Here is a 27,445-nt window from a genome sequence, read left to right on the forward strand (position 1 = left end):
GACATGCTAAATTATACTAGCAACATGCAAATTCATGTTAAATCATGCTAACATGTTAATTCACGCTAAAGCATGCTAGCAATATGCTAAATCATGCTAGCAACATTCTTTCACAAGCCAACTTCAGAGTTCATCTGTGAACTTTAGTTTTGTATGATCCACAGTGTCAGCTTTGCTGTTAATAATCTTGCACGACACAAAAACGTGATATAAGCAAATAATCTCTAGTCAACTGTGAGTTTAATCAGTCAAATAGCTGCCAAGATCAACAGACATGATACAAATACAATCCACTTAAAGACAGACATGATGTAGCCCAACATGCCACTTTTCTTCAGTCACAGAGAATTCAGTTTCACTGGCAATTACAAGCGTGTAAATTTAGATGAGATGCGCTGAAATAATTTCACAATGCAGCACGTCTCTGATATCTGCCGTCTATCCAAACAGAGAGAGCGTGCACGACAGGACTGACTTTATGAACGCCCGCAGCTTCCTGTGTCCCACGGCGAGGACGATGGGCGAAAACGCGATAAAGCTCATGTTTGCAAAGCGGGCAACGATGAGCAGGAACTGGGTGGAAGAGCCGCGGTTGTAGTTGAAGTAGTTGACTGAGATGACGTTCGTTCCCCAAGACGAAATGAAGAGGATGTTCAGAGTCAAAATCACCTGTGAAAAAAAACAGAGAAGCTCTGTTAGTAGAGTTTAACTCGTGGAAGTAAAGAAGATATATATAGATATATAAAGTTGATAAGAAATAAAATTTCTTATCAACAATGAAAAAAATATATGTATATTTTGCATCATCATTTGGTTCATGCATAACTTGAAATTTCAAAGAATTTCACAAATTTTTAATTAATAATAGGTTAATGCAATAATAACACGTTAACATTTAAAACTTACACTCATTAATAAGAAGTTACTGATCAGATAGTTGTAAAAAAAAATATGAATTTACAGTATGACTGTTTTATAAAATGTTACCCTGGACCACAAAACCAGTCGTAAGTAGCACGGCTATATTTGTAGCAATAGCCAACAATATGTTGTTTGGGTCAAATGATCGATTTTTCTTTTATGACAAAATCATTAGGATATTAAGTAAAGATCATGTTTCATGAAGATATTTTGTAAATATATAAAAACTTATTTTTTGATTAGTAATATGCATTGCTAAGAACTTCATTTGAACAACTTCTCAATTTTTAGATTTTTTTGCACCCTCAGATTTTCAAATAGTTGTATCTCGGCCAAACCATACATCAATGGAAAGCTTATTTATTCAGCTTTCAGAACATGTATAAATCTCAATTTTAAAAAAATTGACCCTTATGACTGGTTTTGTGGTCCAGGGTCACAAATAGCAATTCTTCCAGAATGCGACAGATTTTAGTTGCATTATGAGTGTTCAGTACAACTGAAATTTCGCTCACCTTCGCGGCCCGCCGCTCCGCAGGAATCCGGGTGACGACTGGCGCGTCCTGACTCTTGTTAGCGGTGTTGCGCGAGTGTCCGTGAGCGTACAGCGTCAGCAGTGAGCCCAGGTTGGTGATGTTCATCAGGCAGATGGGAATGGATTCGTGGATCACCATGGAGGAGGTGGCGAAGGCCAGACCGCTGTAGGCTGACGGAAAGTCCCAGATGCAGCCCATCAGCGGCCGAGTGGTGCTGCTCACCAACATCAGCGTCTGCAGAAGAGGTCAGAGGTCAAATGAAGCCATGCACAAGTTCAATACAAATGAAGGCACGGACTGACCTCGGTGGAGTTCTCGTCTCCGTTCTTGGAGAAGATAAACGCCGGGATGGCGTAGATGAGATTGAGGCTCCAGACGAGGACGAAGCCGACGATGAGGGAATTGGGGGGCCCGCGGGGGCCGTGCAGGGTGATGACGGGTGGGGCGACCCGACGCAACGTTTGGAAGTGAAACGCGCTGAGGAAGAACGTCGACCAAACGTTGGCAGAGCGCAGCCAAACCCAGATTCCCATCATAAGGTGACACATATCTCTGCTGAGGTAAATCTGCGAGGAAACACACGGTGATGTTTGAAAGAACGTAAAACAGCAGTCATTGGGAGTACAGACCACCATCCAACCACAAACAAGCAAGTTTTAGCATTTCAAACCCAACAAACTTCAGTCTACCAAGTGTTTAGATAGTAAAGCATGGTTCTATTCAATCACTCAATAACTCTAGCGATGAATCAAACTTCCAGTAGAAACCCAAAATTACCCAATTAATCTTTGGAGAATGAATCAATAGACTTATCAAGACATGAGGTGATGATGTTCTTCTACTCTCAGCAGCTCAAAACCTTCACAAAATTGGACCAAAAGTACTCCAGGTTGGGTTCACACTCATTTCACTGTTTTGGCTATAGGGTCATTCCGTGTGAACTCCACCAGAGGTCCCCGACTCAAATTTTAGATTTTGAAAATATTACTTTGAAGAAAGATGCACATGTATAGTGATGAAAGCCAAAATATTAAATGTCATGGATGAATATTTACTGAGTAATCCACTATTTTGTAGAGGGAGGTCAAAACGGCAATTTCCACCTTAGATTCAGAGTCAAGTTACCGGGGGGTAAAGATGACTTCAGAAAGATGTCAGCATCATTATTTTATTTTTACTCAGAGATTAATAGTTCTGTTAGTAAAATCTGTCGACTTCAGCCATCTTTATTGCATTATGTGCCAATGGTGACCGTTCACAAATAGGGAAACAGCACTTTTTCTCCAAAGTTTTTCTCCAAGGTTTGCATGCCTGTAACTTAAAGATATCTTAATGGCCTTTTAAATGTTGGGTCTTAACAAACTTTCCTGTTGGCATCTTTATTTTTAATGCTCTATGAGATTCGGTTCCAGAGATATTGGAATTTCAATGTGGCTCCAGGAGTAAATCATTAAAATGTACACATTTTCAGTGGTCAAAAACCAAATGTGGATCAGTGTGAACAAAAATATGACAGTTCTTTTCTTTTAAAGAGGAATGTGTGAAGAACAAATAATTAAAACTAGAGATGTATCTCACTGCACTCAACATATCTGAATGCCATAAATATTATTTTTCCAAAGTTTGCATGCCTATAACTCAAGAAGTATTAAAGATATTGCAATATGATTTTAGATTCTAGTTAATAATAAATGTTTCTTTTGAAATCTGAATTTCCAAGGCCCTACATCATTCAATCCCAGAGATCTGGGGATCTTAATGAGGCTCCATGTCCAGATTGCTGAATGTTACCCATTTTCAGTGGTCGAAAACCAAATGTTGGTCACTCTGTTATACAACTGACACTCATTTTATCTAAAGAACAATGTCTATAGAAGAAATAATGTTGAAATTAGAGTTGTATCTTGTTTTTCTCTATCAAAACAATTGCATAGAACATACCTGTCTGAATGATAAAACTGTACAATCTTAATCCCAGGGTCACTGTTATCTTTCGCATATTTGCATTGTAAACAGTAATGACTAGATAAACACAAAACTACATTTGGTTTTTGACCACTGAAATGGGTAACATTCAACCATCTGAAAATGGAGCCTCATTGAGATCCCTGTATCTCTGGGACTGAACGATGCAGAGCCTTGAAAATTACAATTCCAAAAACAAAGTTCATGAAGAACTAGAATCTAAAATCATATTGTGGTATCTTTAATACTTCTTGAGTTATAGGCATGCAAACTTTGGAAAAAGAACATTTATGGCACTCAGACTGGTATGTTCAATGCAGTTGTCTTGACAGAAAGAAACAAGATGCATCTCTAGTTTCAACATTATTTGTTCTTCACACATTCCTCTTTAAAAGAAAAGTATCATCATATTTTTTCAAACTGCCTACATTTGGTTTTTGACCACTGAAAATGTGTACATTTTAACAATTTACTCCTGGAGCCATATTGAAATTCCATTATCTCTAGAACCAAACCATACAGAGCCTTAAAAATGAAGATGCCAGAAGGAAAGTTTGTTAAGACCCAATAACAAAAAGGGCATTAAGATATCTTTAAATCTTCTTGAGTTACAGGCATGCAAACTTTGGAGAAAAACTTGAAAAGTGCTGTTTTCCCTGTTTTTGAATGATCACTATTGGCACATAATGCAATAAAGACTGATAAAGTCAACAGATTTTACTAATAGAACTAACAATCTTTTCTGTTTAAACATAAGATAATGATGCTGCCATCTTTCTGAAGTCATTTTTAACCTCCTATAACTTGGCTCTGAATCTCAGGTGAAAATTGCCGTTTTGACCTCCCTCTACAAATCAGTGGATCACTCAGTAAATATTCATCCATGACATTTAATATTTTGGCTTTCGTCACTATACATCTCTGTCTTTCTTTAGAAAAAATGTTAGCAAAATCAAAAATTTGAGCTGGGAAGTTTCTGAAACTTGGTTGATTTGACACGGAACGACCCTATAGAGACTGAACCCGGATTCCATCTCCACACCTCAACATCCATCCAATCATTAATACTTATACATCCAGCCAATCGTCCATCCATGCGGTCATCGTACCTCCGCTCCCAGATCGGACACCATCACGACCGTGTTTCTAACCAACGACACCAACAGGTTGGAGAAAGCCATGTTGACCAGAATCACATCAGAGCTTCGGACGACTCCCGTCTCCCGCAGAAGACTCTCCCCGACCACCGTAATGACCGTGGTGTTCCCCACGTTCCCCAGCACCACCAGAATGATGTAGAGGGCGAAGTAGAACGGCGATGTAGAGATGCTCTGACTGATGCTTGAAAGTTTTCTCTCAGGGGCCATGCTTCTTCTAATACTTCGCCGGTCAAGTGTTCAGACGTCTTCAATCATAAATGGAGCTTCTCTCAGAACGTCTCAGAGATGTTGTCATATCTCCATCCCAGCGCCTCCCTCTCCGCCCACCAACCGAGAGCCCCTTTTATGGGCCGTGGTTACCAAATACATATCGAGCCAAAACAGCATCCGCTCCGTCCCGGTCCTGCTGTCACAGGAGAAGATGCGCTGAATGGCAGGTGAGATTCCACCAGAGATACGGATGTTTTGGGATACACGAGCTGAACTTGCATCTTCACACACGAGGGAGTAACTATCCCCACCTGGTTAATTAAACTCGCACTAGTTGGCAGGCTAATTCATTAGCAAGCCCACCACAATCCCACAGAGTGTGGGTCCACAAACCAAAACACCTGACGGTTGTTGTTGGAGGCGTGATATAACAACAATGTAGATGATTAGGGATGGTCAGTCCTCTCAACATATGAAACCATTGATTCTGAGTGCTCTAACACACAATCATGGCAGTTATTATGATGATTTCTCTTTTTTGTACTCTGTTTAGATGCAGAGTAGTTTCCACCAACCTGATGACCTGATTAATATCTGTTTTTCCACACTCTTGGATTTTGTGTGTCCAAGAGAAACAGATGGAGATGACCACTGACCTGAAAGACAGACAGAGATATGAGATCTGAAAAACAAACAAAACAAAAAACATTTTATACATTCATTTTCATATTAAATGTTGCAACAATCATTTATCATCATATTTAAAGAGTTTTGAGTGACAATTTGCATTAATTAAAAAAAAATCAATCATAACAGATATCAGTGACCTATGAAAGCCTGTTTCCGCCACTGAATAATAATAAGTGTAATAACTAAATATAATAAGTATATGCAACATTTTTAGAATTCTGAGAAAAAGTCAGAATTATGAGAAAAAAAGTCGTAATTGCAAGATACAAACTTGCAATTGTGAGAAAAAGTCAGAATTGTGAGAAAAAAGTCAGAATTGCAAGATGCAAATTTGCAATTGCCAGAAAAAAGTAAAAATTGCAAGATATAAACTCACTGTTGTGAAAAAAGTCAGAATTGCAAGAAAAATGAAGAATTGCAACATATAATAAATTTGAAAAAAAAATTGTGAGATATAAACTCACAAAAAAAATAAGAGATATTGCAGTTGTGATAAAAAAAAGTCAGAATTGCAAAACAAAACAAAACAAAAAAAACACTCAGAATTGCAACATAAACTTGCAATTGCAAGAAAAAAAAAAAGTTAGAAAAGTCAGAACTGCAAAATATAAACTTAGCAAGTTTTTATCTCAATTATTGTAAGATTAAAAATTTCAAATTATGAGTTTTTCCTCTCACCGTTCTAACTTTGTAACCTTCAACCGCAAGTTTTTATCTCAATTATGAGGAAAAAATTTCAAATTATGAGTTCGTAACACGCAATTTTGAGAAAAAAGTCAGAATTGTGAGTTAAAAACATACAAAAATGCATCAAATACATTTCATACATAAATCCATATTTCCATAAAGCAATCGCGATGTAAAATGGTGTAAATAGGCACAATCTTATTCAAATACATAAAACGGTCTCCACAGAAAGCGCGCGAAGGTGGCTGGTAAAACGGCGCGCGCGCATTTTAAACTGTCAAGAAACGCAAACAGACGGACGCGTTTCAAATGTTTTCTACGCGTTTTCTAAATGTTTATTAGCAAGAGACTGATCGGTTGTCAATCTCTACCTCTGAGAACGATGGATAATCTCCGAACGGGGGAAACCGTCATATTCAGAGTGATGAGGTAAACACGATGAATATATATATGTGCTATTTTTACTTAACATACGGTTATTTAAAACTTAAACTAGAAATACGTGTGCGATAAATAGATGCACGGCATTTTGACTGAAACTATGGTTAATTTGTACGATTTAATAATATTTCCCCCGTCCTCATGTAAAAATATAAGCAAATGCGAATGAAATACGAACCATAAAATAATACAACAATGAAAACAGTTCGCTCTTCTACATCTCAGTTATCTAGTTGTGGATTATGAGTTAAATTGTGGTGTGTTGTTCAGTGTGTTAATGTTGTTTAATGGTCGCTAGGTGGCGGTAGAAACACATCAGAGCCTCACAGGTGTGAGCAGAGATAAAACACAACTCAATACAGCTGTCAATATGACTCACAACACAGAGACCCGATTTAATGACGCAAAAACAGAAATTACTTAACACAGAAAACAAGAAGAGAACTTCTTACATGCTTCTGTTCAGGGCATCCATTTTCATGCTGTTTGCTGCATTTTGAAGACTCTGCTCTGTTAAAAAATCCTGTGTTAGAAAAAAAACCCTAATCTGGTGGATAAATATAAAGAACATGCTGGGTAAATCTGGCATAACAATCAGCCTGCACAGTTTCACATTTAACCCGTATGACAGCTCAGTGTAAGAAAGAAAAACTGGCAAACATGAATGTACATGACTGTAAACTTGCTAATTTTCACATTTGCACAGTAAAAACACAATCTAAGAGTAAAGAAACACGTTCACCGTATGTCGTCTTTAAACACTGGAGTCTTCAGCGGTGCGACGTGATGTGACACACTTAGATCACTCCTATTATAATCAATGAAGCTGCCCACACTGCAAACCCTTCGTTGAGTATAACAGAGGCGATCCAGTGTTTGTCTGCATTCGTCCAAAGCCAGCGGCCCTAGCAGACATGAAAGAATAATAAACATATGATGTGAGACAACAGACGTTTTTCAGTCTCTACTGAAATAAGAGAGAGCACAAACCTTCAGTTCAGAAAGATTCTTCTCAAGACAAATTGAATTACTTAAAAGATTCTATAGTTTTTATTGATAATTACTGACACTTCAGTCTCATTCAGGTTGGCGCCAGTAAAACAGATGCTCTAACAGCAGTTATGTGATCTGACGTGTTCGTTAATTCTGTTTCCTTAAATTTAAAACATCCTATTTCAAACTGAATTCACATCCAAGAATCGGGACACTGAGTCTTCATTATTGAGTAAATACATGCAGCTTTATTAAAAATAAATCATGTGACACACAGAAACACACTTTTATGATACAGAATATAATGCGATATGTCTTTGATATCTGTAGTTTGTCTGTCAGATTATACGCGACAGAATTGACTTAAGAAACGCTCGGAGTCTCCTGTGCCCCACGGCGAGGACGATGGGCGACAGCGCGATGAAGGTGATGTTCGCGATGCGAGCGACGATGAGCAGGAACTCTGTGGAAGAGCTGGAAGATCCACGGCTGTAGTTGAAATAGTTGACGGAGATGACGCTGGCGCCCCAAGATGAGATAAAGAGGATATTCAGAGCCAGAATCACCTGAGAAACACAGAAATGTCACTTTCTTGTAGAAACACTTCTGTCACTCGCTGGAGAGCCCAAAACATGAAGCGACTTGCTCATGCGTTCCCAGTGGACGGTGATCTGCTCTTCCCAGAGGATTTCAGTCATAATAGAGGATCCACGAAGATCATTAGTGGAGGAAATGACATCTTCACGGAATAATTAAGGTTTGGGTCTGGGACTGTACTGCTTAGTAAGCCTCGTTGGTCCCTATTAACCAGTTGGATTTGTACATTGAAATCCAAATCAATCATGTATGTAAGGTTGAGGTCATCAACATGCTAGGGTCCCAAAAAAGGTGAACATTTTAGTAGATATTTGTGACCCTGGACCACAAAACCAGTCTTAAGTAGCCAAAAATACACTGTATGGGTCAAAATTATTGATTTTTCTTTTATGCCAAAAATCATTAGGATATTAAGTAAAGATCATGTTCCATAAAGTTATGTACATTTCCTACTGTAAATATATTAAAACTTAATTTGTGAATAGTAGTATGCATTGCTAAGAACTTCATTTGGACAGCTTTAAAGGTGATTTTCTCAATATTTAGATTTTTTTGCAACCTCAGATTCCAGATTTTCAAATAGATTTATTTCGGGCCAAATATTGTCCTGTTCTAACAAACCATACATTAATGGAAAGCTTATTTATTTTAAAAAATTGACCCTTTTGACTGGTTTTGTGGTCCAGGGTCACATTTAAAATCAATGTTGGAAAAACAGACCAAAAATATTGATGACATTGTCTTGCACTTGGGGGGGGATTATGCAATTATGAGTCCGATAAATGCATCAACACAGGAAATTGCACAGAAAACGTCTTGTAAAACCATTTTGCGGGAAGCAAATGTCACTCTAGCTCTTCCGTTTAATACATACTAGTGCCGGGTAGTAACGGATTACATGTAATCTGAACTACGTAATCAGATTCCAAAAATTAACTGTAATTTGACTATATATGGTATGTTTAATGGTACATTCAAAACAAGTTTGATTAAAAACGCTATCTAGAAAGTAATCCGATTACATTTCCTAAAACAAGTAACTGAGATTACGTCACTAGCTACAGTTTTCATCATGTAATCTGTAATCAGTAACAAACTAACGGATTACTTCTTAAGTAATCTACCAAGTTCTGTATACTAAGAGTTGGGTTAGAAACATGGAGCTCACCTTAGCAGCCCGTCGCTCGGCAGGGATCCGGGTGATGACCGGCGCGTCCTGACTCTTGTTGGCGGCTCTTCGCGTTTGTCCGTGAGCGTAGAGCGTCAACAGGGAGCCCAAGTTTGTGGCACTCATCAAGAAGATGGGAATCATTTCGTGGATCACCATGGAGGAGGTGGCGAAGGCCAGGCCGCTGTAGACCGATGGGAAGCTCCAGATGCAGCCAAGCAGCGGCCGAGTGGTGCTGCTCACCAACATCAGCGACTGGACGAGAACACACCAGTTACATAAAAGGCTATGGCAGGGGTGTCCAAACCTTGTCCTGGAGCTCAGCTTCAACCCTAATTAAACACTTTGGAAGCTTCAGACTCACTAGAAACTTCCAGACGAGTGTGTTGGAGCTCCTCCAGGAGCAGGAATGAACACCCCTGGTGCTATAGATAGTTCAAAAGGTAAACAGATGGACTGACCTCAGTGGAGTTCTCGTCTCCGTTCTTGGAGAACATGAACGCTGGGATGGAGTACATCAGATTGAGACTCCAGATGAGGCACAACCCGAATACGAGGGATTTCGGGGGTCCGGGGTGGCCGTGCACATTCGTAATGGGCGGGGCGACTCGGCGCAACGTTTGAAAATGAAACGCGCTGAGGAAAAACGTCGACCAAACGTTGGCAGAGCGCAGCCAAACCCAGATGCCCATCATAAAGCGACACCAGTTTCTATTGAGGAACACCTGCAAGGAAAGAGCCATGCTGATGATTTTAGCATCATAATTGCCTTTGTACGAATAAAGTCATACTTTTTTTTTTCCTGCGAAACTGGCTGGAGACAGTGTCCTACATCGTCAAGTCTCACTACTCTGTGTAATTCTATTCTATTCTGAGCTGACATTTAGACGCCGTTGCTCCATTTAAGCTTAGGTGACTGAAAACTTTCCCTCAGTCCTGGCTGAGTAATGAAATATGAGTACAAGGGGAAATGTAAAAACAAAGACTTCAGATTTCCAGAGTGAACCATCCATAAAACTACTTTCGCCCGGTCTCAGCTCTTCCAGTGTTTTCAGATAACGACACTGTGGATAAGTTTCAGTCAGGGTCTACAATCTACCGTAGCTCAGAGTTGGCTTTGACATAAACGTTTATCTTAGACAGGGTGATTTATTCTCTGTTGCTTTTGACACAGTTGACTAAGATTTGGACTACTAAATTTCTTGTACAGTGGAATCTCCCAGTACCATTGGTCCTGCCTACAACTTGATCAAAACCATCTGCCAGCACTATTACACAAGCCTAGGTGTCTACCACTTTCCAGTTCAAGATTTTCCATGGTTCAGCTCCCAAACTCTTGTATAATCTCTCTTTGTATCTACATCAGATTTTCTCCTACATTTGGGCTGGGTTTTGGGTGGTTTTTGAGGCAACCGCAATGGTTTTGATGGGTCTTACTGAATGTTTCATGTGTACTTAAACTCTTATACCAATATTTTAACAGTCAACCATGTTTTTAAATGCATATTACGTTGATAACACTTCCATTCCCATTCGGCAACTCCAAGTTTACTCATGATATATGGATCAAAGTTGGTATTGCACCATTGTTTCAATGCCTTATATGTATTTTATTAACCTTTTACACCCATTACATGCTGTTTCAATATTTTTTCATCAACTTTCGGTCAGGTCCATTCATCCATCACACCACAGTCACTCTTCCGTACCTCCATTCCCATGTCGGAGATCACCAGAAGAGAGTTTCTCGTCAACGACACCATCAGGTTGGAGAAAGCCATGTTGACCAGAATCACGTCAGAACTTCGGACGGCTCCTGTCTCCCGCAGAAGGCTTTCCCCGACCACCGCGATGACCGTGGTGTTCCCCACGTTTCCCAGCATCACCAGAAAGAGGTAAAAGGCGAGGTAGAGCGGAGACGACGCCATACGCTGAGAGGTGCTCATGGGCATCCCTTGAGCGGCCATGAGTCGCCTGATAACTGGACAATCGAGCGTTCAGAGCGCTTCAGAATTTCTCCGCATTTATGAAGCTTCTCTCGGTGACGTGTCAGTGACCTCATACCCTCATCACCATCGTTACCACATATATATCAACCCAACAGCACATCAGCTCCATGTTGGTGAAGGAGAAGATACCACAAGGAGCTGGTGAGATTCCACCAGAGATACACATGCATTAGGACTCTTGAGGGATTGAAGGTTCCCAACAGGCTCATTAAACCCTCACTAGTTAGCAGCCTAATTCATTAGTGAGAACACTATGATCCCACAGGACTTAATATCAGGGGTCCAAACAAACTCTTCATAGTTTAGCAATGAAGCTAGAATGGAATAGAGTCAACAGTTATTAAAATGCTTCCATTTTATTTCAACTCTTTTCAGGAGACTCTTAAAAATACGCAATACAAAACACTTTTTCTAGGCAGTTTAACAGGTTTCACAGACTCTGTCTGATTGGTCAGTGTTGGGCCCCTCCCCCAGCCCGATGACATCATCTCCTCTGAGATGAATATCCCTTTCTCCGCTCTCGCTCCCGTTCCCGTTCTCTCTGCCGGTGTCTGTGCGACTTTGTGCGTCCAGGCGATGGAGAGGAAACGCTCCGGCTGCGCCTGAAAGACAGACAGGTGAAACTTCTCCGCGAGGTTTGATTCAGGTGTGCAGGTGAAACAGGTGAGGGGTTACCTGCGTCTGGGGGGCGATGGGATGCAGTGAGTGTTTCGCCTTTCGTCGCTGCGACTCAAGCGCTTCCTCCTGAGACAGAAACTTGTCAAATGCTAGCGCACTGCGAGACGCATGTAAGACGTGACGAAACTCTTGACGTCTAACTCACCCGTCTCTGCTTGTGATCTTTCGACAGACGTTTTTGAGGGCGAGACGTGACAGCGGGGATTCGTGATTCTTCTGGTTTTCAACAGGAGATGCTAAGGGAGAATGAGAGAGTAAATGTGTAAAAAGACATTGTAGAATGTTGAACATGTACAGAAACACATTTTGCTGAATATATATATCTAAAGGACGCCGGAGTTAGGGCTGCAAAGTTGCAATAGGGTAGCGGGCGTCACTGTATATCAACCCACCAGTTTTAGACGCAGGAGAGAAACCGGCTGACGGGGTTTCAGTGGTGGATGCTTGTCCCGCTGGTTTGCTCGCATTATATTGAGCGTCCAAAACTGAACGCATTTCCTCCACCTCCTGCTGCAGAGCAGCCAATGACTCGCACTGCACTGTGTACAGCCTCAGAATACAACAACTGATCTCTATCAGGTCCTGTTCTGATGCCCCAAACAACAAGAACCAGGGCGGCTGGTCGGGCAGAGGGATCTGACGACAGAGAGATGGCATGAAGGTCAGGTTTAATGGAAGAGTGAAAGGATAAAACACTTGTTTGTGTGTGTGTGTGTGTTTGTGTGTGTGTTCACCTGTAACACTCGTGCTGATAGAAAGATACACGCACATGCTACTGTTTCAGCCCTGAACCTCAAAAACACATCAGTCCTTAAACTGTCGTTCATGTAGTTCCTACAGACACACAGACAGACGGTTATAATTAACATGAGCGAGTCTTTTTCAGCACAATGTTGGAGACATTTTGAGTTGAGGATCTCACCAGGCCATCTGAACCAGTTTGCTGTTCTTCTCACACTCCAGAACCTGTAGATACATCACGATCACCTGCACAGGTAAAACACTCTGAGAACATGCTCATCTGATGGACATTTGATTGTTAAAGCCAGAAACAGACAATTTGCAAATACATGAGTGCAGCTGTTACAGTGACACAAGAACCTGTTGCATTCTCAGCATCACTGCAAGAAAATCTTGCTGAAAATCTTGCATTTGAAGAAAACTATGAACCCTTGAGTCCTGCAGCTGGTCACCACTAGAGTAATGCAATAATTTACTTTGCAAGCTCAGGTATACTTTTCACCTAAATGTAGCACATGCATGTGAAAATGCGGCACGCAAGCTTGTGATGTATTAGAAAAAAAATTGTGAACGTCCGTAAAAAATACTTCACTGGCCTAAAATGCAGCAAAAATGTGTCAGACCGTGGCACGCAAGCTCAAGATTCATTAGCAAAGAATTTGCATATTTGCATAAAAAAAGATTTTTGATGTAAAATGCAGATTATGCACCAGATGCAAAATGCATGTTTAAAATGCACCAGTCTAACTGTGGCACGCAAGCTTGTGATGCATTATCAAAGAACTGGCTACTTGCATACAAAGTAAATTTCTGGCCTAAAATACAGGTTATGCATGTGGAAATGTGACAGTTTAACCACTGCATGCAAACCCACAATGAACCCACCTAAGAATTTGCATCCTTGCGTAAAAAGTGCATTTCTTGCCTAAAATGCAGGATTATGGCATGCAAACTTGCAATGCATAGCAAAAAATTTGAAATACTTGCATGAACAGCATGTTTTTGCCTAAAATGCAGCAAATGCATGTGAAAAAGCATGCAAGCTTGCGATGCATTAGAAAGAATTTGCATACTTTTGTAAAAAGTATGTTTCTGGTCTAAAATGCAGGATATGCATATAAAAAAAGTCCATCAGTCTAACCATGACATGCAAGCTTGCAATGCATTAGCAAAGAATGAACATACTTGCATACAAAGTATGATTCTGGCCTAAAATGCAACAAATGTATGTGAAAATGTGCCAGTCTAACCCCACAATGCATAACCTATGAATATGCAGACTTGTGAAAAAAAAAGATAAAATCTGGCTTAAAATGCAGGATATTTACAAAAAATGCATCAAACTTGCAAGCTTGTGATGCATTATTGAAGAATGTGCATACTTGCATGACATTTCTGGTTTTACAAGACTGTGTGTAAATAAAATGAGTCAGTTCAGAATTTGCAAACTTGAATAAAAATACAATTTATGGCCTAAAATGCAGGATATTCTTGTAAAAAATGTGCAAGTCCAACCACTGCACGCAAACTTGCAATGCATTAGCAAAGAATTTGCATGTTTGAGTAAAAAGTATGATTCTGGCCTAAATACAGGATATGCATGTGAAAAATATGTAAGTCTAACCTTTACATTAAAGCTTGCAGTGCATTAGCTAAGATTTTGCATACTTGTGTAAAATGTATGATTCTGGTCTAAAGTGCAGGATATGCATGTAAAAAATGTATCAGTCTAAACTGTTGTATGCAAAGCACCAATGCATCTTCTAAGAATTTGCATATTTCTGTTTAAAGTATGTTTCTGGTCTAAAATGCAGAATATGCGTGTAAAAAATGCATCTGTCTGACTGTAAAATGCAGGTTGTGATAAATCAAAATGTGCATCAGTTGAAAAGACATTGAAATGCAGGTTGTTTAAATCAAAAAAAGAAACATTTCCAGTATAAAATGCAGGATATGCATGTGAAAAATGCATCTGTCTAAACACGGCATGCAAGCTCAAGATGCATTAGCACAGAATTTGCATACTAAGTATTTGCAAAAGTACATTCTTGGCCTAAAATGCAGGATATGGCATGCAAGCTTGTAATTCAAATTAAAGAATTTGAAATAGTTGCATAAACAGTATGTTTTTCACCTAAAATGCAGCAAATACATGTGAAAATGCACCAATCTACCTGTGCAAGCTTGCGATGCATTAGCAAACAAATGTGCACTCTTGCGTAAACTGTATGTTTCAGGCCTAAAATGCAGCACATGCATGTGAAAACGCAGCAGCCTGACCTTGTGCGGGTGTTTGACGTGGACGCAGAAGCCGAGCTCTTTCAGGAGGCGCCGCTCTGCTTTTATCACGTCACTCTTGCGGCTGATGTAGCCCTCGTCCAGCACCAGGGGACTAACACGCCTGACGAGACACTGCAGCTTCAGAACACACGTGCAGACACGTGCTGTACGGGTGAGCGACGTGTTACCTGTTTCCTGCGGCGTGTTTGAGATGGTGGAAGACGTTCAGCACATCCCTCACCCGCCGCGGCTCCTCTTCGATCTTAGATGCCAGCTGAAGACACGCCATGGCCACCGTCTGCCAGAGGGTTAAAGGTCATACGGACAGTTTAGAAATGTTTCCCCTGATAGCACACATACATCACAGAGACATCTATTTGACTTCTGCATTTACATCTGGAAGACATTTTGTTAGATTGTTCGCTCATCTGCAATATGTCTAGAGGACGTTTCCTATCAGATGTTAAATAGACGTCTATCAGATGACTTTAAGATGTTTATGATTTAGAATGGATGTAAAACTGACATCTTACAGATGCCTGTCAGACATTTCAAAGATAGCACATCTGCAAGATGTCTGTTAAAGATCTTTTGATCTGGAAAGCATCTGATGTGTACAAACATCTGACAGATGTCTAAATCATATTCTAAATCATAAACATCTTAAAGAAGTCAAATAGACGTCTTTTTGACATCTGATAGGAAACGTTCTACCCTGATAGCACTCATACATCATGAAGACGTCCATTTGACATCTGCATTTACATTTGGAAGTACGTTTTTTTAGTGTTTGCTCAACGTCAACACGTCCTATCATTCCTATCAGATGTTACATAGACGTTTATTAGATGTCTTCAAGATGTTTATCATTTGAATGTATGTAAAACTGAAATCTGAAAGATGTCTGTCAGATGTTTGTACACAGCAGATGCTTTCCAGATCAAGAGATCTTTAACAGATATTTTTACATCCATTCTTAATCATAAACATCTTAAAAAATCTAATAGACGTCTATTTGACATCTGATAGGAAACATCCTAAAGACGTATCCAACAGACATCTCCGTGATGTACGTGTGCTATCAGGGCAGCTAGCAGAACGTCTACAGTGGACTATTAGCATCTCACCTCGGCACAGTGTCTCACGAACGATTTGCAGTAGAAGAAGCGATGGAACAGGATCTGGGCCGTTGCCATGGCAACCTGGTGAAACAGTCATCAACTCTAAAACAACCAATCATGTTTTCATGTGGGAAATGATGTGAAATCAGACAAAACTAGTTTAAACACTCTGGTTATCTAGTAGGTTTAAGCTCTGTGTTGCTTAGCAACAACTACACAATGTACATTATTTAGTTGTTGTGGTTTTCTGTGCTTTGTGAAACCATCCTGCTGAAAAACACTTGGTTAACTGGTCTTAACTAGTCTCCAGTGTGGCGTTCTTCAGTTTGGCCAGCTGACAAGAGCCCAAAACCGTTCTCAACCCAAATCAGACTAGTTTGGTCAGACTGTGAGTCAGTTAACAAGCTTAACCTAGTTTCAAGCGGGTTTGTTCTCAAGAGTAGGGGGTGACAAGTCGTTGCTAGGCAACAGAGAAGCACATCCAGCGCGGACCTGAGGCAAGCGGAGCAGAATTCCCGCGTTCTGGATCATCTCGCACATCCGGTTCCGAAGCTGCTCCTCCGTGCGCGCGGAAAGCCCGTGCGCGCGCGAGGGGCTGCAGTGCACGCTCTCGGTGGGCAGCAGGCAGTTGTCCAGAGTGAGCGCGACACCCGAGTAGAGTTTACCCGCGATCAGTATCCCGTCACCGGGCAGAAGCGCTCCGGCGGCCGCCGCCATGTTGGCGCGGATGTGAGTTGAGTTCAGCGCGGTTCACAGCGCCACCTGCAGCACCGAGGGAGACAAAACACACGGATATAAAACCTGATGAGAAATATTGTTATAATAAATCCTGTCACCGCAGTTTTGTTATAACCCCAGAAAACAGAATGTTCTGCTAAATAAGTAAATCAAAATGTTCTCGGAACCAGCTGGAAGGAAGCTGTGCATGTTTACATCATAATAAACGAATTATCATGACAGGATGATTGTGGACATTATTTTGAACAGGTGTTATGGATCAGCTGTGTTTGTTCATTCCAAAAGATGTTTGACGACGACAGAAAGTGAAACTCCACAGATTATAGAATTAAAAACGTGTTTCACCAAGTGTATACATTTGCTATGCAAAATAAAGGGCTTTGATTTCGCCGTGTTCGTGTCTGCGTATTTCACGCAGTTTTAAGGAAGTTTAAGATGCTCACATGTCTGGGTGTGGATTATGGGTGTAATGATGTTGTTTAATGATCGCTAGGTGGCGCTAGAAACACATCAGACCCTCACAAGTGTGAGCAGAGATAAAACAAACACAATACTGCTGTCTGATGCAGTATTTGTGTGTTTCAGGACAGTTTTAAAATACTTAAAATCCATGTTTTCAAACGCTTTTCAAATAAACATATGTAAACAAATAGATCAACTAAATATATACAAATTCCAATTCCAATACATATTGAAATGCTTAAAAATAAGTAAAATGTATATTTAAAACAGCGTTTTTCAAGCTGTTGTCACCGTAAATGAACGTGTACATTCATAAAAAGGACTTAACTAAATGGAAAAAAGTCCACACAATTATTTATAAATATTTGAATAATTAAATAATTAAATATAAAAATACCAAATATTAAAAAAAAAAATTTTTTAAAAACAGTGTTTTTTCAGTTGATATTTATTGTAACGTTTTTGTTAATTTTTAATAGTTTAATATTTAAATCTTTATAAAAATAGATGTTAAAATATTAATTGAAGCTATTTTTTTAATAGACAGTGTTAATCTGATTCAGTAGTAATTTTTCATTTCATTTTAAATGAATTAATTATAAAAATAGAATCATTTCTAATAATGAATATGTACTATAAAAATATATTTACAAGGCTATATTAATATTGTAAATAATAAATGATAAATAAAAAAGAATAAAATGTATGTATAATAATAAATGTATAAAATTGCATAAAAATAATGTATGATTTTTTAAATATAAATTAATAATTTAAATATTTCATAATAATATTAACTGCTAATCATTAAAACTTTTATAAATATATATAATAAATAATATATAATAAATTATAAATAATTTATTATAAACATAATTATCAATATGTTTGAATAATTAAACAAATATTGCAACAACTACTTGTTACAAAGATTATTATTAATTTGTTAATTAAATGCAGTAGTAGTATAAATTTGAAATATAGTAGTTAATATTTTTTATAAACATTGTCAAAAAATGATTTTTAAAATTATTTATTTAGAACATAAAATATGTATTGATAATGTGTATTAATAATGAAATACTTTATTTTAAACATAGTTAAAAAATGTTTACATAATAATATTTTTTATAATAATATACATATATTTTTAAATAATATTTGTAACCCTGGTCCACAAAAAAGGGTAAATTTTTTAAAACTGAGATTTATACAAGCTTTCCATCAATGTATGGTTTGTTATGACAGGACAATATTTGGCTGAGATACAACTATTTGAAAATCTTTTTTTGCATCTGAGGGTGCAAAAAAAAAAAATCTAAATACTGAGAAAATCACCTTTAATGTTTTCCAAATGTTCCAAAGTTCTTAGCAATGCATGTTACTAATCAAAAATTAAGTTTAGATATTTAAGGTAGGAAATTTACAAAATATCTTCATGGAACATGATCTTTACTTCATATCCTAATGTCATCTGGGCGAGGTGACAGGATTATAGTTCTACTGAAAAATAATTCTGTTTCAAGGGACAGGAGAATTCCAGAGACTTAAGGAAGGCTTTCCTGTTTTCCAAGAATATGACTGAGTATGTATTTTATGAGAAAGGACACTGAAGATGTTGCTCATTTCATCCCAGCTAACAGTTTTGGTTTCTGTTCCACAGCTGAAACCTTTTGGACTGTAAGGGAAATGTCATAAAAAGCGTCATTTGTCCTGTGTAAAGGGCATTGCATACCTGTCATCCTTTATAACTAAAATAAGATTTAAGGAATGTCTTCTTGTTCATTCGTTTGAATGACTGAAAGTCTTCCTGATTTTATGTCTGCCAACTTTCCAGACGTCATGCTGAGGCTATGAATTTGAAACGAACCCAATTTATGTAGGAACCCAATCGGAAACAAATCTATGTATTTAAAAGGTCCAAACATGCGTTTGGCTGCAGAAAAACTTGTTGAAATCACATTACAGTTTGTCTACCAATGGTATGAGAGGAACACAGTTTTCACTGTCAATCAGAATCACAAGTTTTTACTCTTATAAACACAAGTCGCGTATAACAGGTCGAGTCTTAAATTCAGTAATAAGCTACAGTCATGATATTCATACTGCACATGCTTGATTGGCCCCTCATCCTTCCTGAAAGAAATCAGCCACATGACCATTTCTCTATAAAAAAAAAAAAAAAAAAAAAAATAATTTTCATGGTAAAAAGTAATTATTTTAAAGATCAGATTTTTGGTCATAGTTTCTAAGTTGCTTGTGTGACGCATTGTAAAAGCCTAACATTTTAATCAGTGTTTTCTGAGCTTCAGAATAGGCATAGCTAGCGTGTGGTCAATGATATCGTGTCAAGCTAATATACCAAGTTTTATCACAGCTTGCGGTAACATTACATGAATGTAATTTCATGGATTAATAATAAACCCTTTTCAGTAGTTAGGTATATCTCATTTTTTAAGTGAATAGGCTAAAAATCTACTTGTTACTTGAGAATATTTTTTCATTTACTATTCTTTGGTTTTCTACAGCCTTATTGAAAACCCTGTCTGAGCACAAATAAAATCAAGATATAATCAAAATTATATTTAAGAATGACTTAATTACATTTGAATGAATGCTGCAACATTTCACTTTGTCTATTCAAGTGTAAATTGTTTATATTTGTACACATGTTGCAGCAATGTGGGTGAGTAGCTGACAAATGGCTTTGTACTAAAAATTTTGGCTTTCCCTTTTTTTTTTATTAAAATGATAGGATGGACAGGAAGTGACATGGAAGAGATTTCGAACTCGGGACGGCCATAGTGCAATGGCGCTGCATGTCGGCGCACTTGCCCACTAAGGCTTTTGTAATGTGGGGTTTGGGTTTTGTTCATGTTCGTGTTTTCATATCTTTTATTTTGTAGTTTGATTCATGCTGTTTGTGTCTTGCTTCCCTTGCCCTCTTGTGTTCCTGCCATTGGTTCCTTAGTTCAATGTGCCATGTTCTCATTGGTTGATTGTGTCACGTAACCCCCATTGTTTGGTATAAATACTCGTCCTGTATTGAAGTGTAAACCTGCTGTTGGTGAGTCTATGTTTCTGTTCAAGTCTGTCCATGCCAAGTCAAGTCTGTTTTCAAGTCAAGTCATCAAGTCATTGTTGGATTATTGTTTGTTTGGATTTCACGTTACAATAAAACTGCACGTGGGTTCATCAACGTTTCAGTTGGATTAATTGCTACAGCGTTCTAGTACAAACAGTCTCTGAGAAACTAAAGAAAACTCAAAAAGTGTTGCAACCGTCCCTGCTCTCCATATCCAATTGCAAAGTCGAGGCACTGATGAATGGAAACGAAGTGTGATACCTTAAAAAAAGCTGTGATGCAAGACATTTGTTTGTGGCCAAATCTTAAAATTAAATGGATTTAAGTGAAAGATCACTAGGCTGTTGGTATGTAAAATGGCTATGTTCATTTTATGTATCTGCATATTACATTATGCATTTTAACACAGTTGTTCAATAAAACAATGTAATTACTTGGTTTTGATACTTTATTTGTGCCAATTATTATTGCCTCATCGTTATTTTTTATATAAATATAGTCCTACTAAAGCCTGTTTTTCAGCTGTATTACTCCATTGTCAAAATAATCAGTTGATGACTCGATATACCAAAATAATCGTTAGTTACGGCCCTAGATTAGTTAAAACATTTCAAAATTACAACTGCATTGTTTTACTTTTTGTAATCTAAAAAGACAAATATTTTGTCATTGAAAATTTCTTAAAAATAGTATTAAACGATTGTCTAGTTCTAGTGTATTGTCACACCTTGAGCGTGATATAACTCATAATTTTCCAACTGTATTATATAGCTTTCATTCTTCAGGTCAATCATATAATCATGGAAAAAAATAACTTTGCTATAGTATCCTTTCAAATCATTAAAATGTTAAAGTTGCAACAGTCATTGCATTCTTTGCATCTTTTTGTATTATAAATTTTTGTATTATTAACTTAAGTAAAAAGTACCCATTACTACTACCTGTTTTGTTGTCCCGCTGGTAGCTGGACCTCACATCATACTGACACATTAATACAAAATAACTCACATTTAAAATCGATCAGCTAATAAATCAAGGCTAAACATCCACCATGTAGAACAGGACTGGGACAAAATTTCAGGCTGGGAAGTTTCACACTCATCCTGGCACTATACACTGTGTGCAGAATTATTAGGCATGTTGATATTCTGATCATATTTTTTTTACAAAGCACATTTTACCAATTCCAAACCACAACAATCTTAATAACTGCTATTAATTTTGTATTTAATCATTTGTAAGTGATATATAACTGTCCGTGAAGGCTGGAAGTGAAAAACTCCTTATATTCAGGTGTGCAGAATTATTAGGCATGTTTTCTTTTACGGATAAAATGAGCCAAAAAAGATATTTAACCCAGACTGAAAAATCCAAATTATTAGATGCCCATGAGAAGAATGCAATACTAATGCATTACAAGAATTTGCAAAGTTAAGGCTTGACCATTGGACAGAGAAATGCTTGTAAACCCACAACACATTCTGAAACCATGGACAACCCTATTTTTGTATGGTTATCACATTTAAATAAATGTTTAAAACCTTAAGCTGGGGCCATGCAAAATAAGAAAAAGGCTCTTTCTACTTCATTTTCCATGACATGACACTACTTTTACTAGTTTTACCATGACACCTTTTACAGTTACTTTCACCAAAATATCCACAGAAGTCTGACTAGGCATTATAAAATACCAAAATGTAGTTTATTGCTGCTCATTATACATCCAGTGGAGGGTAATGAGGTAGGTCTATATTGCATAAAATGATAAAATCATATTTCGATAGGCTACCGGTATGTAGATCTACATTAACGTTACTTGTAGTTTAGGTTAAACGCAGATAAGCACAAACAATATTATATTTATAAATAAAGCGAAATGTACAATCAATAAACACAATACTTAGTCTACAGACTATTTTGAACGGTTTTCGGAAGAAAACAAGAATGAAATTTATAAGCTGCTAAACAAGCCAAAACAAATTAGGCTCATTTAAAGGGAAACTGAAAGCAAACGCGTTGTTCTCACGCGATGTATTTAAATGCCATTCGATGCAGACAATCACAGGTGTATTTAAACTTTAACTGATACAGGAAATAGACAAACTATTTTACATGCGGATTTTTTCTCTGGTGCTGTTTTTCGGTGTTGGTAAATTCACCACGTATGTTGTTGTAACTTGCGTTACTCAGACTGTAACGAGTAATAATATTACCCAAAGTTGATTAGTAATGCGTTATATTACTGCATTACTGCAAAAAGTAATATACTACTGTAATATTATTACTTTTGTAATGCGTTACTCCAACAGTGCTGAGCTGTTGCTGTTTTGAAACCTTCCTCTTATTAATGTATGTAGCACAGTCGGCAGCTTTAGCCTTGCGGTTTATTTGTACTGTTTATCAACATATCATTTGGCACTTCATTAAAATACAATAGTTTATTTAATAACATTTATTCAATTCCTCAAACCTTGAAAGCATCAGATACATTTCAGATGAAAAGTCTTTATAAACTGAAAAGCATTGTTATTTCATGTTGCACACTGTATTAATTACATTTTTTATACCAATTTAGAAAACAAAAACTGCTGTTGAAACAACGGTGTGTCCTGTCAGAAGTAATCATTATAAACAGCCATTTAAAAATATTTCAAAGTAAGCTAAGGAGCTAGATGTAATTACCACAGTATCTATTCCAAGTTAATCAATCATGTCTCTTACACGTTATCTCCTCCAAACTGGAATCTCAGTCTGCCGTGGTGCAACTGAGCAGACAGTATAAGGTCCATGGATCGGATTGCAAACACTTTTCAGCTTTAAGCAAAGGAAGCAAAACTCCACCTTGCAGCGCTTACACATAAGGTTCTTACAAGCGAACCCATTGTGTTCCAGAAGGAGTCCGCAGGTCGGGCAGGCACGAATGCCAGGACACTCCACATTGTTCACATAAGGCAGCCTCATATCTGTACATTTTGTTAGCTTATCAACATCTGGGTTGACACAGTCCTCGTAACTACAGCGGACCGAAAGAACAGCTGCTCCGTTCCATTCTCTCATACACTGCCAGCAGAAGTGGTAGATGTTCTTTTTTACAGATGTGCAGATGGTGCATTTCACACAGAGGTTGGTAAGGTCTTCTCGCTCAACATAGGACCCACAGCTTGGACACTAATAGAGACACATACCAGAAAGTTAATTTTGAATTGTCAGTGGGTTCACAGACATATTTAATGAAATGTTATTTCTACTCACTGATTTGAACTCGCAGTACTCAGATGCTGCCATAAGGGCCATATTCTCCTCGAAATGAGCCTGCTCTGAATCACTCAGCACTGCCAGTTTCCTGACCTCCAGGTACGGCCATTCCGCGTTACATTTTTCTGTCCCGTGCGTGATTGCTGGACAGCAAAATTTATACTGACCCTGTCAGAAGAACAGAATAAAACCAAAATGTTTACAGATACCAGTTGAAAGTACAGGCACATTCTTCTGAAAGACTTATGTTTTTTTTAATCTAGACTGAAAAAAAGTTGTTTGACAGTCTATTTTATCAGTTACTGATAATTGTCATATGACGGGTCTCCGGTTCTCCCTACTACGGCCGGCCAGTGGGCGGGGCCAGAAGACTCATCAAGTGAACGATCTCCACCTGATCAATAATGGGGGGGGGGACAATGGAGGCAATGGAGCACATGGAGGACAAAGTCGAGTTGGTTAGGTTGCAACGAAAATTATTTATTAACATAAGTAAAAAAACAAAACATAAACACTATTTCGGTCGGACCATGATGTCAAAGTGTCCGACAGAACCAAGTTTAACTAATAATGAAATCTAAATAAACAAACAAAACAAGAACCGGGGCCACCCACGCCAACACAGCCCCAACATTTATGGCAGGAAGAACAGGTGGAGATCGTTCACTTGATGAGTCTCCCACTGGCCGGCCGTAGTAGGGAGAACCGGAGACCCGTCACAGCCGTAAATGCGTACAGGATTTCACGAGAAGCAAATATGTCAGATTTATTCAGATTTAACTCTCTAAAATGTGGGTATGGAGCAACAAAACCGATATGAGGATAATGATAATTAGCCTACCTTTTAAAAACTTGTTATTTTTGAACATTTCACTGAACACAGAATTTCTGACTCACCTGGTCCAACAAACTGCGACACCAAGCCGTCAGCGATTCCGGGGACACAGCGTGGCCACAAGACATTTCTACTCTCAGAATGTTGAGGTCATCATCTAGAGCTAAGAGCCACAACACAGCACTTTAATTTCTCTGAGTATTGTTGTAACCTGGGAGATTATTTATCCATTTTACTCCCTGCTACGCTTGGGGGATAAACTTACTTATGTCGTCTTTCCGTCTGACAAACTTCAGCGTTGCATCATTGACGTCATACTGTCCACTGCTTTGGTTGTCTTGCATCTTGATGAAGGCTCCTTGTTCCGTTCGTCTAGAATAACTAAAAGCATGAATGATAAAGTTGGAAAGTGGACCAATATCTTACCTGTGAAGCGAACCAATAAGGTATTCGCTTTCAGTTTAGAAAATAAGAAAACGAAACCACCACTCAGACTAGCGGATGTTTCGATGAACAATGAAATATGAAACTATTTTTTTCCTCAATTGAAGATTAAATTTAAAAAAGAATAAATACAGAAATAATAGGCAAATACACAATGGAACGAAAAATCTTTTATTCCTCAGAATTGCGCTGCTATCTTCGAAATAACAAGCCCTCCGTTCACTTTCTGTTTTGCAAGGCTTTAGGAGAAATCACACCCTTTCCAAAAGGATTATTTGAATTTATTAGTTTGGGTTGGGTGTGATCGGTCATTACGTGTGCACTGTATAATCTTATCTGACAGGTCCTTTACTTTGACGATACCTTTCAAAACTAGTTTCGTTCACATGCAGTCAAAAAGAAAAAGTTCAACATACTTAACACAAGTCTGGGTTTCTTTGCGTCTTTGAGACATGGGGAGAATCTATCAAGTGTTTGTGATCGGAATGCAAGGCGAGAAGAAAACTATAGACGTCGCCAGTTCGGAGGAAGAATTTAATAACACGACGGTGGCGGAATTTAAACAAAAACTTGCTGAAAAACTGCCACAGGAGGCATCAGGTATGTGAACACTTTAAGAAATATGAATACATGGGTTTGGTTGACACAGAGGAGCCACAGAGTTATACATAGAGATGTACATTATGACATAACTGTTCTGTGTTTCAGTAGAAGTGTAACTGTTTAATTTATTTCTCACAGACCCGTCTGCGTTACGATTACTCTACACCAGCAAACAACTGAACGACACCGACAAGTTCTCTGACCATGGGATCAAGGATAAAGCCACTATCTGCATCATAATTCGTTTGCCGGGTGGAAGATGAACCAGACGTCGTCAAGCTCAAGACAAGTTTGCTGTATATCCATTCTTCATGTATCTTCAACAAACTACAAATGCAGACTTGATGCTTTCCATCTGAGATTGAAGAAACATTTTTATAACAGTCCGAACTGCTGGAAGCTCTTTCTTTTATGTTGATAATCTGCATATTTTTGTTTTTGACCAATGAAACTTTTTAAAGTTTTATTTATCGACTTTAACATATCTTGACCAATGAAACATTTTAAATTTTATTTATCGATTGAGAAAATGAGAAAATGTTTGTAAGCTATACAATGAAATGTCTCTTTTTCTAATGGACCAGTTTTCATCTTTTTGTATGAGATTAAATAAATGTTTTTTTTGGGAAAAAAAATCTAATATTTCTCAACACAATGTTTCATCTGTGACACCCATTTTATGTCACTGATATAATGAGTTGAATCTTTTGTGCTAATTAAGGAACACCGGGTATAGGCATGTGCGAAAGAAGTTATTAAACGTGACCTAATTTCAAAGAGTTGTGGGTTCGAGTTTTGGTACTGGCAGGGAATGTATAACAGCTCCAAAATCAAATCCGTGTGTTTCTTAAATTAGTCAGGGTGCTGTAACCTTAATATTACATATGTATAAAATTTTAGTGCCATCCACTGCTATTGCATAAAGAGCATTCCCTTTATAATCACTAAAGAGTTTTTTAGTTTAAGTTTATTTACATCGGGTCTGCATTCTGTTAATGAGACAATCCGTGCTGAACACAACACCTGAACAAAAACTGTGATTTGAGCGGTGAGTAGTCCAAAGTGTCCAAAAGGCTTAACTTGACTTGATTTGACTTGACCAAAAACATGAACTCACTAACAGAAGATTACAGGGATTAATCAACAATTACTCAACAAACGACAATGGCCACATGAGGGCTATAAATACCAAACAACTGGGGTTACATGACATAAACCAACCAATGAGAACCAAAGACAAATGACTAAACCACCCAGTGAGAACATGACACATAATACAAAGGAACTAATTACAGGAATACATGAGGATCAAGGGAATCACAAGACTAAATATAAAAAAGGCATGATACCTAAACAAGAAACAAAACCCAACACCAGCTGTGTCAGGGTGTGTTTCCAGTTTGCTCCCACAGTCCAAAAATACACACAGGTGAGTTTAACTGAAGATGTGAAATTGCCCTTCCCCTAACGTGTGTGTGTCTATGTGCATAGATCAACTTGTGTGGATTAACTTTCTTGCCATTATTATAGCCATAGATGCAGTAATGGGGCTAAGAAGAAAAAAAAACAAAAGGACATTTAGAGATACAAATTTCATCAAAATGATGTTTTCTCGTACCATTAGGATATTAATCAACTATTAATAACCGTATTAGAACATCCTATAAACGTTAATGTTCTGCACTAACCTTTAAACACCCTTGAAAAAAACGTTAATGAAGGTTGTGGGAAGGTTCCACGTTGGCTGGGAAGGGTGTGCTTTTGAGTCGTTAATGGGACTCTCATACTTTCAGTTCTGACCAAAGTGATGAAGTGAATGACACGAA

At 38.1% G+C, this 27,445-nt stretch overlaps 4 protein-coding genes across 8 annotated transcripts; all 4 read right to left on the reverse strand.

Annotated features, from left to right (window-relative positions):
- Nucleotides 1–248: 248 nt before the first annotated feature.
- On the reverse strand, nucleotides 249–7,439 carry LOC127157372 (olfactory receptor class A-like protein 4). Of its 4 annotated transcripts, none has more exons than XM_051100607.1 (7): nucleotides 7,353–7,439; nucleotides 7,063–7,120; nucleotides 5,368–5,448; nucleotides 4,532–4,985; nucleotides 1,760–2,023; nucleotides 1,437–1,691; nucleotides 249–669 (listed from the first exon to the last, which is right to left on the reverse strand). In XM_051100607.1, exons 4-7 carry the CDS (start codon nucleotides 4,787–4,789, stop codon nucleotides 439–441), a joined length of 1,008 nt encoding a protein of 335 aa, XP_050956564.1. In that variant the 5' UTR covers nucleotides 4,790–4,985; nucleotides 5,368–5,448; nucleotides 7,063–7,120; nucleotides 7,353–7,439; the 3' UTR covers nucleotides 249–438. The 4 variants fall into 4 exon arrangements, with proteins under 4 accessions (XP_050956564.1, XP_050956565.1, XP_050956563.1 ...); XM_051100608.1 differs by having other exon boundaries at nucleotides 4,532–4,988; XM_051100606.1 differs by having other exon boundaries at nucleotides 4,532–5,448.
- A 502-nt stretch (nucleotides 7,440–7,941) lies between these two features.
- Nucleotides 7,942–11,666, reverse strand: LOC127157376 (olfactory receptor class A-like protein 4). The gene is made up of 4 exons (XM_051100613.1): nucleotides 11,078–11,666; nucleotides 9,830–10,093; nucleotides 9,369–9,623; nucleotides 7,942–8,169 (listed from the first exon to the last, which is right to left on the reverse strand). Exons 1-4 carry the CDS (start codon nucleotides 11,333–11,335, stop codon nucleotides 7,942–7,944), a joined length of 1,005 nt encoding a protein of 334 aa, XP_050956570.1. The 5' UTR covers nucleotides 11,336–11,666.
- A 57-nt stretch (nucleotides 11,667–11,723) lies between these two features.
- LOC127157383 (cyclin-L2-like) lies at nucleotides 11,724–16,959 on the reverse strand. 2 transcript variants are annotated; one of them, XM_051100618.1, is made up of 10 exons: nucleotides 16,690–16,959; nucleotides 16,204–16,278; nucleotides 15,265–15,374; nucleotides 15,077–15,197; nucleotides 12,978–13,042; nucleotides 12,790–12,889; nucleotides 12,448–12,691; nucleotides 12,201–12,291; nucleotides 12,053–12,121; nucleotides 11,724–11,979 (listed from the first exon to the last, which is right to left on the reverse strand). In XM_051100618.1, the coding sequence occupies exons 1-10, from the start codon at nucleotides 16,912–16,914 to the stop codon at nucleotides 11,862–11,864; spliced, it is 1,218 nt and encodes a 405-aa protein (XP_050956575.1). In that variant the 5' UTR covers nucleotides 16,915–16,959; the 3' UTR covers nucleotides 11,724–11,861. The 2 variants fall into 2 exon arrangements, with proteins under 2 accessions (XP_050956575.1, XP_050956576.1); XM_051100619.1 differs by lacking the exons at nucleotides 11,724–11,979; nucleotides 12,053–12,121; nucleotides 12,201–12,291; nucleotides 12,448–12,691; nucleotides 12,790–12,889 and having other exon boundaries at nucleotides 12,974–13,042.
- A 5,970-nt stretch (nucleotides 16,960–22,929) lies between these two features.
- On the reverse strand, nucleotides 22,930–24,958 carry wu:fj30f06 (potential E3 ubiquitin-protein ligase ariadne-2). The gene is made up of 4 exons (XM_051100620.1): nucleotides 24,838–24,958; nucleotides 24,635–24,735; nucleotides 23,735–23,905; nucleotides 22,930–23,650 (listed from the first exon to the last, which is right to left on the reverse strand). The coding sequence occupies exons 1-4, from the start codon at nucleotides 24,914–24,916 to the stop codon at nucleotides 23,207–23,209; spliced, it is 795 nt and encodes a 264-aa protein (XP_050956577.1). The 5' UTR covers nucleotides 24,917–24,958; the 3' UTR covers nucleotides 22,930–23,206.
- Nucleotides 24,959–27,445: the final 2,487 nt, after the last annotated feature.

Source organism: Labeo rohita, unplaced genomic scaffold, assembly GCF_022985175.1.
Source record: "Labeo rohita strain BAU-BD-2019 unplaced genomic scaffold, IGBB_LRoh.1.0 scaffold_106, whole genome shotgun sequence".
Taxonomy (NCBI): Eukaryota; Metazoa; Chordata; class Actinopteri; order Cypriniformes; family Cyprinidae; genus Labeo; species Labeo rohita.